Consider the following 12,628-nt stretch of genomic DNA (forward strand, 5'->3'; position numbering starts at 1 on the left):
GAACATACGCCGAACAGCGTCAACTTCATTCTCGTTGTCAACTTGTACAAAAATGTCGTCAATATATCATGCGTATTTATGGGGTCTTCTTATGTGTGAGAAGACTCTCTCCTCCACCGTGCCCATATAGAAGTTCGCGAAGAGGACACCGAGGGGGGAACCCATCGCGACACCGTCCTTCTGTCAGAACATCTGGCCTCTGTAAGGCAAAAATGCAGTCACCTTACTGCGAGGATGAAATGCGCTAAAGAAAATTACAGTGGAGAATGTGACCCCACTGAAGCCGACAAAGAACTTGAACTTGTCATCTACTACCAAAATCGACGTACCAGGGACCTTATCATGAAGAACAATCCAACCCCACCAGCAAGAGATCCCTTGAAACAGATGAATGTAGTCTACCAGTTTTCATGCCCTGCCCTTGGATGCCCCACCTCTTACATTGGAATGACTACCATGAAGCTGTTGAAGAGGATTTCATGCCATGCACAGGAAAGAGTTATGAGGAACCACACCAGGACTGCACACCAGGAAGCCATCTCCCGCTACAATATTATTAAAAACACCAGGATAATAGGGAGGGCCCCTGACCAGCGATGTCTACGACTGCTAGAGACGCTCTTTATTCAACAAGAGGAGCCCACACTCGACACAATGTAGGAAGTACTTTTCCTCCCCACCAGCTTGAGAAGAAATATACCAGGACACAACAATAATACTGGACCGAACGACACCCCCGGCCCGAGAATACCTGATGATACAAACAACCCAGCAGCCAATGTAAATTTGAGCCGCTGTGACTTTGCGCAACAAATTTGTAATGAGGCAGGCAACCCAGCAGCCAATGAAAATTTGAGCTGCTGTGACGTCATGCAATGTCACGCACCACCCAGTGATGTCACGCCCCTACCTCGACGGTCTGCTAGGCTGCGACAGCGCCAAGAAAAGACTTGAGAGAAACTTTCTCCAGCCACTAGGAGTCTGCTATGTGCCACCAACCAATGACAAATCAGCATGAGAAGACTCCCTGCTGGCCTACGACTATTTATAGAGTAGATTCCTCTAGCACCACCAGTCTGCTCTGACCCACTGCCGTGATCATACTTGGAAGAATCCGGGAGAAACGTTGGCCACTTCAAGATTTTGACCTGTATCCAAACTTGATACATTTTATCTACTGTACATGTGTAAAAACCCTATGGGATGTGCCCACCAAATTTGACTTACTCTTAATGGAAATAATCAGACTCACTGGAAGTTTAACTCACTGATGAATCACATTGTAGATACAGCCAGTTGTAAAACTGTCATAAGGAAAATAGAGAAGACTCTACACAAGATCAATGCCACTGATGCAGCGATTTCTTTCAATAGTACTTGTCTAAGAGAGGGATTCTTACCAATATTATTATTATTATTATTATTATTATTATTATTATTATTATTATTATTATTATTATTATTATTATTATTATGATAAAATAGTTGGATAATGCTGAGTCATGCTTGAAGGGTATTGTCTTTAATGAAGTGAGAGTAGAGGAAATTAACCAGCTACCTGTAATTAAGAAGGATGCAAAGGGAAGTAATATAAAGTATGTACAGTATAGTAAAAGGCAGAAAGCCATTTAGTTTGGTATTAAAGGGATGTTGCAAAGGACCTGCAGTTTGCAGTGCTTTCCTATAATGTTTGGTTATTTTTGTTTTAGCATTTAGGTAAACAAGTGTTTTTGTTTAACTTGATCTGAAAGTAACTAAATATTTTCAAGGCTGTTCTTATTACTTGTTCATCTTGTAAAATTGAATTAGGGAGAATACCAGTGAGGAATACTCACAATCTGTAGGGTATGGTGTTATCTTTACAGATTATTGATATTTGAAACTAAATGATGGAGAATGCCATCTTTGTGCTTTTTGGAACTGCGTGCTCATATTCTGTTTTGAAAATACTTTTTGAATGATGTGGCTTGAAACCTAATCATATAGTACTCATTGTCTTATTTTACAGCTTGGTGGTATAGTAAAACCTAATGATGGAGAATGTCATCTAGATCTTAGTGGTGAATATACACATTCTACACTCCAAGACTATCCATCTGTAGCTCAGGTGGGTAACCATTTAAAATACCAGTTAAGATACTGTGTGAAATAGTTTTCCTCTGCTTAACAGACAGCTAGTCATATTCACATCTTATTTATAGGTTAAAGTTTGCACAGTACAGTGAAACCTTGCCGATTGTCCATTAAAGTGAAGCATTGTTTTTTCGTGTCCTAAGTGATGTTTATCAGTAGGCTAGCCTTGGCCTAGGTGTGATAATCACCAACGTACACGAAAAGAGTTCACCGAGAAAAGATTCCTTGTGTGATGACTTGTGAAATAGATGGGGTAATTAACAATGTTAAGAGAGACCCTTCAAGTAGGAATAGTGCATGGCTCTTGGCCCAGGGTAGGGAAAATTGGCCTCATTCATGACGAGGGGCCAAGGAGCAATTGAAAATTGGGCCAAGTGATCGAGTTACACCTGGTGCAAGACAAGGTCCCAAGAGTGGCTACTCTAAGAACGGCACATAGCCAGCTTATGAGACCTGTAATTAAGTTATACTCCTTAGAGCTGTGGCAGGAAACAAGGGAAAGTAATCCTGCGATAGAAGACATTCAGTCAAGCACCTGCCTGAGCAGGACTGCTCAAAAGCTGCAGAAGCCAGACAGGCATTGATAAGAACAGGACTATTGTAAATAATGTAGGTATTTTTCCTTGCAGGGGAGCATGTCGAAACTTCGACAAGAGAGTTTGTACTTTTCTGCAAGTTGTGGTATAGTTTTATGTATTCTTTTTAAGGTTATGTAAAGTGGAAATGCGTATTATGTAGAAGAAGGATATTATGTTTTGTTGTGCTTGTATTTATTAATGAAAAGCATTGTTTTGGGCTGTTTTGTGTATTTAATTGTAAGTATACGGGTACAACTGTCATCAGTTGTTTGTCCAGTGGTTAGTCGAATGTTTGGTGTTGGCCAAAGACAGTTGTGAGAGTCAGTCTCTTCACAGCCTTGGTACAGTGTGTTTCAAACTAGTAGAGACCCAAGAAAAGGGATTGCAACCATAGTTGTTGGTGCCTTCAAATCCACTTAAGTATTCCTTTTCATCTTAAAGTACATTAAAGAAAATTCAGGATCTTTGAGGAAAGGAAATACTCCACCAGTAAGCACAGTTTCTCTGAAGTATTCGCCATTCCATGACTGTCCTTTTTCTTTGATGATCCACATTAACTGTTTGGCTGTGAAACAGAAAAATTCCCAAACATTCAGGAAATTTCACAACTTGGCAATAGCGCATGTCATCGCTGATATCATCCAACTTTGCAGCCCAAATGATGTCGTTTTTATGATTTGGCTTTCTGATGCGGCAACATGGAGAAAGTCAGCTTCATCCGAATCTTTAAAAAATGAACCACAAAACCATGCACGGTCTTCTCTCTGTTGCCGAGTGATTTTGGGCTTGCTGATAACTTGAAATGGCTTGATACCAGATTTTTTCAACTCACAATATACAGCACTATAACTTCTCTTCTTTCCCCTTTTGGTTTCTAGTTCAAGCACCAATTTATGTAAAGACTTTCTTGGTCTACCCATTGCCTCAGCTATGATGTCTTTTGACTCCTGAGAAAGTACTTCAGGCCTTCCAAGATTCTCACTCTTTTTGCGATGACAGTCATATGGATTTTTGTTCCAGTTTCTTTTAACAAAGGATTCATCTCTTTTAATGTATTTTGCTATCTAGGAACGTGAAATGAAGGATGTGCCAGCATCTCTGGCCTCTCTGAAGGTTATAGCTCAGATTCGGTCAATCCATCTGATTTCCTCCAAGTCGTTAGCCATGGCTGTATCTAACTCTGTCAGTCAGTCTGAAAATACAAGAAATGTAAAATGAAAAATAGCTTGATAGAAACTTAAAATAATGTACTTGGAGATAGGCTATAGCAGAAAACTTCATAACTTTCCATTTGTTCGAAATGCCCAGTACAGTATGGGTAAATATATTCTTGTGAACGAATCTGTACTTTGTGTTTTAATGCATTTTTTAGACCTATTTATACTTACTATAATTGTCAAGAGAGAAGTACATTATATTGTTTACTGAGCAGTCAGTGATTAATGAAGTAAAAGTCTGTAGTATTCTGTTTCATACTGGCTGTGTTGTCTTTTATCTTTCAAGGATTTTAATTTTTCATTGATTAATTTTCTCATGTTAATTAACCATTTCTCATTGCTTAATTTTACTGTTTCAGATTAACCAAGTTGCAAAAGAGCACAAAATGAACATAATTTTTGCCGTAACAGCTGAGCAGACATCTGTGTACTCCAAGCTTTCCCATATGATTGAGGGGTCCAGTTTTGGAGAACTAACAGCAAATTCATCTAATGTTGTTGAACTGGTTAAAGGAGAGTACAGTGTAAGAAACCTTTATCAATTAGTATGACCATTTCTGATATGACCACTTTTCCATTTAATAGCATGTTATAAAAAACAGTTGGCGAAAAGATAAGTATGCAGTAGTTACATGAAACCCATTAGTCAATTAGCCTTATTCTGTGCTCATTTGAATCATCTGTACCAATCTGAATTGTTAAAAGAAGCAAGTTCCACCACATGTATACAGCCCATAGTTCACTGTCTCTCTTCAGCATTTTTTCATTTTTAAGATGAATCTTACTGTTACAGTGAGGTTACACTTTCATGCCACTGGGTGCAGTCAGCTTTCAAAGTAAATGGAGAATAATGCTTTCTTGGCCAGGATGGACTGCCAGTAATCACCTGTTTCCCACCAGGTGGCGTTGGAATGTTTACATTCTTGTCAGAATTCTTCATGCTGTGTGCTTGCTCATACGGTGTGAATCAGCTGTAGTATTGTGACTATTTCTGGCCTTTTTTTATCCTGTACGGTATGGTGCTTGTTTCTTGTTTTGCTTTATGTCAGCTACAGCAACCAGAGGTAGAAGTGTTAGGTTCCTTTTGAATGAGTTTTGTGTACATTTAATGTATTCGGTTGGGCATGATGGTCACAACGGTGTTACCGGTAGGGGTACTGGGTGTGATTTCATTTGTCCTTCTTGGTCTGAGAATGTAAGTGGTCTGGTGAGAATTGAGTAATTTTTCCTACACAAATACAAACCTTTGTACTTTACTTAGGGATTTAGCTTGGGAATGTGAGCTGGAACAGTCAGTGAAACTTATTGATAAGATAGTAAACTACAGACAGGCAGGGGGAAGCCCCACCCACCCGTGGGTCTGCACTCCGCTTTGCTTCTGGCCACTGTCGAGTTCAGACATCTTTCATGACTCTATGCCGAACTTTTGCCACTCGACATTTCATTGATTAGACTTGAGTATTCCTTTTCCATTATTTGTTGTTGACTATGATTGAGTATTCCTTTTCCATTTTTTGGTGTTGACTATGCTTATATTGCAGTTTTTCAAACCCATTGGTCAAATAAGCCTTCATGCAAGGAATTAGTTTGTTTTTCCTTGCCGTTATGAATTCTGTTTTCATTGGACTTGTAGTTACACAGGAGCTGTATCATTCTCTGATATACTTACTAATGTATTTACCTTTCAGGTTTGGTAGATGTATCCATTAGAAAGTTTCATGACAGTAAGGCTTACCTTCCGTTTTATTCTCAACAACTTTTTTTTTTTATTCTCAACAACTCTCCAAATGAAGCAAGTTTTGACAGTGGTGGAAGGAGGATAGAGGCATTTTCCATCCCTTCATCATCATGTACATTGTTCTTTTGAACTTCACCTCCACTCTGACTACAGCTGCAAGTTTAGAGTTGGGGGGAAGTGTGCCCCACATTAGAAGGCTTAATAAGCTTCTTCCTGTGCTCCTTTTCCCTTGGGGTAGTGTGGGGAGTCACAATTGCCGTCAGCAATTTATTTTCTAGGGAGGACTGGCACTGAGTGCCATTCCCTTAGACTTGAGGTTCACTTCTTATCATCTCTCTGTAAGCTTTTGAGCTTGCTTAGAGTCAAAATCTCTTTCTCTGAGAGAAGTAATGTGTCGATCCTTCATTGGCTTGTTGGCTCCTTTTCCTTGTCTATGGACCAGGTTTACAGGTTGCACCGCTTATTCACACGGACCATTGGCTTTCGTTACCCAACCTGTGGGTTGCGTTAGGTTTGCCAATAGTCCAGGGGTGTTCCCCTTATTTTTCCTTGGTTGGGTATGGGTTTGCACACCCTGTTCATGGTGCTCATTCAGTTCGCAAATACTGTGCAGTACTCGGTTTTAAATTAAGTTTTTGGGGAGATATAAGCTGGTGTTCCCAGTCCTTCCATGGTCAGACAGCAGTGGTGGCAGGGTAGCACTTCATCCCTTCTGTCTCTTGCTCTTCAGCGCTGTTAGAATGGGGCTAGCATTGCCTAGTCGTGTGGCTCAGACACTACTGATAGGTCCAATCTTTTGACTTGAGTTGCAGGGTAGTGATGGATATATCAGACTTTTCCATTGCTACTTACCTTTTTCATTTGATACTTTTGAGAGGAAGAAGAAATCTACTTTGTCTGGCTCTCCTGCTGGAATTTTGATAGGCTTCCAACATTTGGTCCTTTTCTGAGGAAGAGGACTGATTTGGCTGATGCTAATGGCTTGGCACATTGGTGTAACTGTTTCCCTGGGGTACTGATTCAGTCAAGCTCTCCAACTGCCGATCCAGGACCCCCTGCCAATACCTGTGCTCCATGCACAGGTGCAACTGCTACCCAGGCTGACTAATCTGGTTAAGGATCTCAGACTAGCAGTCTGGGACCCCCTGCCATTACCCTTGCTCCAGGCACAGGTACAACGGCTACCCGGGGTTCCCTGGAACCCAGGGTTGCTACTGGCCTAGCTAGCCTGGCCACTAGGCCAGCCAGGGTACCTGTACCTTCCGGTATGGGATGCTTGGCTTGCAGGGGTCCAGGGAAGTGATGACCTGTATGTGATTCCATCCTCCCTCCTTTCTCTACTGTAGAAGTTTCATCTTCTAGGAAGTTTTTGGCATGATCGTGGATAGCCCTTGCTCGTGTTTTCATGAGTATGCTCTCCTTGACCCATAGGTTTGTTTTCAATTTGGTTTGATAACTGTTCATGATCTCATTCACATGGCAAAGGCCTAGCATCTACTAGACAGGGCAAGGGTGCCAGGGACTGTTCCCATTTTCCCCTGTTTGCCAAGAGGCAGGAGCTGGATAAGCACCAGGGCTAGGATAGGAGGCTCATCTGCTTTCTCCCAAGCTTTTTCACTAGGAAGTATGTACTCGTATCGGTGTTAGAACTGAAGGGGTTATGCACCCAGTCATTATTATTATATTATTCAGAAAATGAAACCTATTCATATGGAACAAGCCCACAGGGGCCATTGACTTGAAATTCAAGCTTCCAAAGACTATAGCGTTCATTAGGAAGAAGTAAGAGGAGGTAAAGGGAAATACATAAAGAAGAGAGGAAATACATAAAGAAGAGATCCCACTTATTGAAAAACAAAAAATATTTTAATAAATAGATAAAAATGTATTAAAATGCAAGGAGAATAGTATTGGGTAGTAATGCATTGCATGTTCACTTGAGCTTCTGAAGTTCCAATTGCACGACATCCTCTGGGAGGCTGTTCCACAGTCCAGTGGTGTGAGGAATAAAGGACCTCTGGAAATGAGAAGCTCGACAGCGAGGCACATTTACTGCATATTGGTGCTGCTGTTCAGCAAATCTGGTTGCTCTTGGCAGGCAAAGGGGATCAGGGATCAACTGTGAATGTGAAAGATCTCTGTTGAAATACAACTTATGAAAAAGTGACAAAGTGTGGAACGCTCCTGGAGGCGTTTCTATAGACTCTGCTTCTTCAGGAAAGTTGTCTTGGGTTTTCAGGGAGCCTTCTTGGTTATAGTCTGCCTCAATACTACCTGGCTGTCAATAAAGAGAGTAGCACTTTCAATATTAGCTCCAGAAAGCAAACTATTTACAAAAATAGTTAAAAAAATATTTAATAGCTAGTTGAGCAGCTAGCAATTCCAGAGTTTGTAAGGTTCTTCCTTTAATGGAGAGGCTATAGAAATGACTAATGAACATTTTTCTTCTCATACAAAATAATATAGCCCAATCATATGCTTCTTTGGAAGCAACAGCAAAAAGAAACAGTTTAATGGGAAGAGCCATATTAAAGGTTCTTGTTTAAAAGTAAACTGATAACGAGGTGCAAAATTTGAGCCATAAAATAAGTTTAGGAATTACATACTAGGCTTTCCCAGTCAACATACTAGGCTTTCCCAGTCAATCATTTGTTGGCACATCTTGCATGCAATTAATTTTCCTGGAAGTAAAATGGATGAGAAAATGCCTACAGAATTCAAACAGAAGCTAAAGAAGAAAAAATATGTTTTTTAGTTCATGCATTTTTCTTTTAAGGAAGGATTCTTGAGGTGAAAAGCACCTAATTCAACATTGTTAAAATACCCAAGAACCTCTAGTTTTCTAGAAGTGGTTTTACTTTTATCATGTTCTTCCAGAGAGGCTAAAGCCTTAGTATTATTAGAAGGGCAGGCCACATGGCTGCATTACTTCTTGAACATCCCAACCATTTGAAAGTGTTGTAGTTTTGTTTGTGGACAAGACCAAATTGCCAACATAAACACCAAAATTTGTTTTTAATTAAAAAAGCTGCAACTTAACATTAAGATGGTACTGCAATGTATGTTTTGAAATAAATTGACAACTCAAATCCAAAAATGATTTTCTAGTATCTATATGCCACATGTTTACCATTAACCTTTCCAAAATAAAAAAATTTTTTTTATCATCTTCTGCTAAGTAACATAATTGGTAGTTTTGAAGTATAACAATAAAGAGAGAAAGTCATTCATTTGGTCAGTACTGTACGAGGGAGCCTTTCTGCTGTAGACTGCAGGTTGGGCATGCATAGTGGAACATTTCTTCTTCCACCTATTTGAATCTGTATAGCTTGGTTCATTTTACATGGAATAAAACTAATTACAATAAATGTTTTGTAGAAAAACTTGTTTCAAAAACTTGGTTTTATAGTGTTACATGTGTACGAAAGTAGAACAAAGACATTAAAAGCTATTAGTCAAAGCAGAAAAAAGAACCAATACTTGTAAATAATAATTTATTTCTTTTTCAGAAAATTACCAGTAAAGTAGAGTTGAAGCATAATGCAACAGATCCTGTTTCTATACGATTCTTCTCTAAATGTGAGGGAGCCACAGAAATGGAAACGAATATTTGTCAAGGGCTTCATGTTGGGGATCAGGTTGACTTTCGTGTAGAAGTTGAGGTGAGTACTTCAGGTTTACCGGAGCTTACTCTAGACAAAAATTATAACCCTAAAAGAGGTCACTGTCATTCTAGCAATTTTAAGAGTCCATTTCTGGGTATTATTATTATTATTATTATTATTATTATTATATTATTATTATTATTATTATTATTATTATTATCATCACTGTATTACTATTATTATGGAAAGTGGAAATGACCTTAATCTAGTTTCACTGATTACAGACTGCTGCTTCCTATTATACGGTAAAGATACATAAAGAGAAAAATGTCTTATTACATCTTAAAACTTTTCTTCAACACCTCTAATCAAATTCTGGATCCACTCATTCAGTTATGCCTTAAAATGTATATCATGATATGCAGGAGACAGTATGTGGAGAAATATAGATGAAAATTTATCAAAAAGATAAACAGAAAACAGAAAAAATTGCCAGATTTGTCCTTTTAAATGTGAATTCCTAATCTTTGTCTAAATTTTGATATGAAGAAATATGCAGAATAATTATTCAGCCAAGTGATGCTAGTAATGCAGCCAAAGGTGGAGTCAGACGCTCATATCAAATAAACCTGTTTCTCGTAGTGATATCCTGTTATCTTTAAGAACATCACACTTGTCTGACCCATGGATATTGTATGAATAACCTGGTGAATGAAATCCTTGAATGCAGAGATTGCTGAACATTACTTACAATTGTAGGTTTAATGATTGTCCTACTTTCAACCAACAATGTATACTGTATCAAGTATTGGAAACAAATCCTGCCTTTGAAAAAAATTTCATCAGAATCATTATGATTTTCATTGATTCAATTACTCCATGAAATTCTGAAGAAGTTGAAAATAAAACTTTGTGGGCCAACCATATAAGCATTAAGTGACCTGGTTAAACTTTTCTGTAATAATAATAATAATAATAATAATAATAATAATAATAATAATAATAATAATAATAATAATAATAATAATAATAATAATAATAATAATAATAATAATAATAAATTTTATTATTTTGGATATTACCTATTGTTCAAGATAGATAGCTTATATCTCCGTGCCAACAAGCAAGTCAGCATTCAAACAAAAGATCAGATGGCTGCCCGGATGACTTGTCTTGTAGACCAGTTCTCTACCAGGTGTTTTGGATGTTTTAGCTCATGTGAGAAATCTCTGTGACAGCCTACTATGTAGTGGGGAGGTTGGACAGGGTCTGCTTTAACAGTAGGTAAATATCCAATTAATAAATTTTACTATGAGATTTTATGTTATTTGGGATGAATGTTACCTACTGTTAAAGATAGCCGATTCCCACATTGAGGAGAGGATGGTGGGTAGTGAAGCTAGACAAAATCTGCTCAGCCAGTTGAGCTGAAGGTTTCTTGCATAAAAACAAAAATTCTTAGCTGATCTGGAATCCTTTCTAGATCTTACTGCCACCAGAAGTTGAATTCCATTTAGCGAGCAAGGCTCTTATATGTGCACAACGTAGAGAAGACTTGTGGGGGAAACTGCTTAAATTCACTCAGAATGAAATAGAAGCAGTGTAAAGGGACCCCTATGACTGGGTCTGAAAGCCCTAGTACTGACAGTCAACTAAAATTAAATATTTCACTGATAAAAGGTACACTCTTATACAATGTATGTACCTTCATGCTCCCCAAAATATCAAAACCCAGGGTTTAAAACACAGAGCTTGGAAGATAGCTCTTTCTTTGGTTCAAGAAAAGGCTTTACCCACTACCAGTAGTGGACTAAGGGCCTGACAGTTTTCAGATGCAATTCTCCATATTTAAGGTATTGAGCTGCAAAATCTGAATTGCACTTCTACTGCTCTGCTTAAATCACATCATCAAGCAACAAATTTGTCATACAACTAATTGTAGTCCCAACTGATCTTACATTATGAATGTTTACCTTCAATAAAGGTAAAAGTTATGGAACTATACCTTCAGTAAAGGTAAAAGGTAGGGAACTAGTTTCGTATGTGCTAGCCTGATCAAATACATCGCAAAGAATATCTTGTTCTTTGACAAAGATGTTCTAGGTTTTCTAAAGCCACAAAAGAAAACGTTAATTTTGCCTCTTCCAAGCTTTAACCTATCAAAATAAATTTTAATTGCCTAACAGGACACAGAAGTGTTCTTTTCACTTCCCCACCAAAGAGGTTAAATTTGGAATTCTTACAGTTCTTGGAAAAACTTGGCCTTAACATTGTTCTCAGCTTAAGGCAAAAAATATAAAATAGCATTCCCTCTACAACAACCTTATAGGAGAGGGCTTGGAATAAACACTCTGGTGTAACTGCTGATAGTGCTCTTGAATGTGTACATTAACTAGCCTTTACATCATTCTCAGCTCTAAGGCAAAAAAAATAAAATAGCATTCCCTTTAGAACAACCTTATAGGAGAGTTTTTGCAATAAATTTCTTTAACTTGCTAGCGCTCTTGAACGTACTCCTCAACTTTCTGCATTCCAGTCCTTTCAGGCTTGTTGCACACTTCTGTCATCACTTCTGTTCTCAGTTCATTTACAGTTGGAGGAACCTTTTTCCTTAAACCATCACTTAACAAATATCTCAACCCATTCAAAACACTTTCAGATATTGAAGCACTACCTCTCTTACTCTCTTTCAATATAACCAGTCCCTTAGGTAGATACATAGGATTTATATTCTGTTCCATGCTACCGTTCTCCCTTGTAGGTATTTTTGACATCATATCAGCTATCACATTCTTTCCTGGTATGTACTCAGTCACAAAATCAAACTTACTTCAGTCCTGAGTGGTCTGTGCTGATCTGTCATCCCCATTCTTCATACAATGCAAATAAATTATTAGTTGATTATCAGTCTTCCCACAGAACTTCACTCCAAATAATAATGATTGCAAAGCTTTCAAACAAAATCTTAATGCAGTCGACTCTCTCTCAGTCATTGAATACTTTCGCTGTGTCTCGCTAAATGCCCTACTTACATGTGCACTCACTCTATCCCTCTCAGTACCATTCACAACCTGGCTCTGGATCAGACATTCTCCCATTGAATAACCACTCACATCAGTATTTATTTCAAGCATTTGTGCATCCTTGCTATAAACAGGGTATGCCACTCAGCATCTTTAATCGCCTCCTCTGTCAACCTCTCATACGCTTTTATCATTCTGTGATCCCACCTTAGCATTGTACTCTTCCTCTTCCCAGTTCGCTCTGTTAACAGCTTTGTGAACTCTAAATAATCTCTCATAAACTTCCCCCCAAACTCAATCGAATCTTCAAATCCACGCAACTTAAGAGTCGTCC

The 12,628-nt window shown here is 38.5% G+C and overlaps 1 protein-coding gene across 4 annotated transcripts in view; it reads left to right on the forward strand.

Moving 5' to 3' along the window:
• mys (myospheroid) overlaps window positions 1-12,628 on the forward strand; it is a 233,752-nt gene that overhangs the window by 112,220 nt on the left and 108,904 nt on the right. For all 4 annotated transcript variants that reach the window (XM_067091665.1, XM_067091663.1, XM_067091664.1 and 1 more), the window contains exons 7-9: window positions 2,009-2,107; window positions 4,288-4,452; window positions 9,176-9,328. In XM_067091665.1, the coding sequence (XP_066947766.1) occupies window positions 2,009-2,107; window positions 4,288-4,452; window positions 9,176-9,328 (417 nt within the window). The remainder of the gene's footprint in view (window positions 1-2,008; window positions 2,108-4,287; window positions 4,453-9,175; window positions 9,329-12,628) is intronic.

Source organism: Macrobrachium rosenbergii, chromosome 48 (genome assembly GCF_040412425.1).
Source record: "Macrobrachium rosenbergii isolate ZJJX-2024 chromosome 48, ASM4041242v1, whole genome shotgun sequence".
Classification (NCBI taxonomy): domain Eukaryota; kingdom Metazoa; phylum Arthropoda; class Malacostraca; order Decapoda; family Palaemonidae; genus Macrobrachium; species Macrobrachium rosenbergii.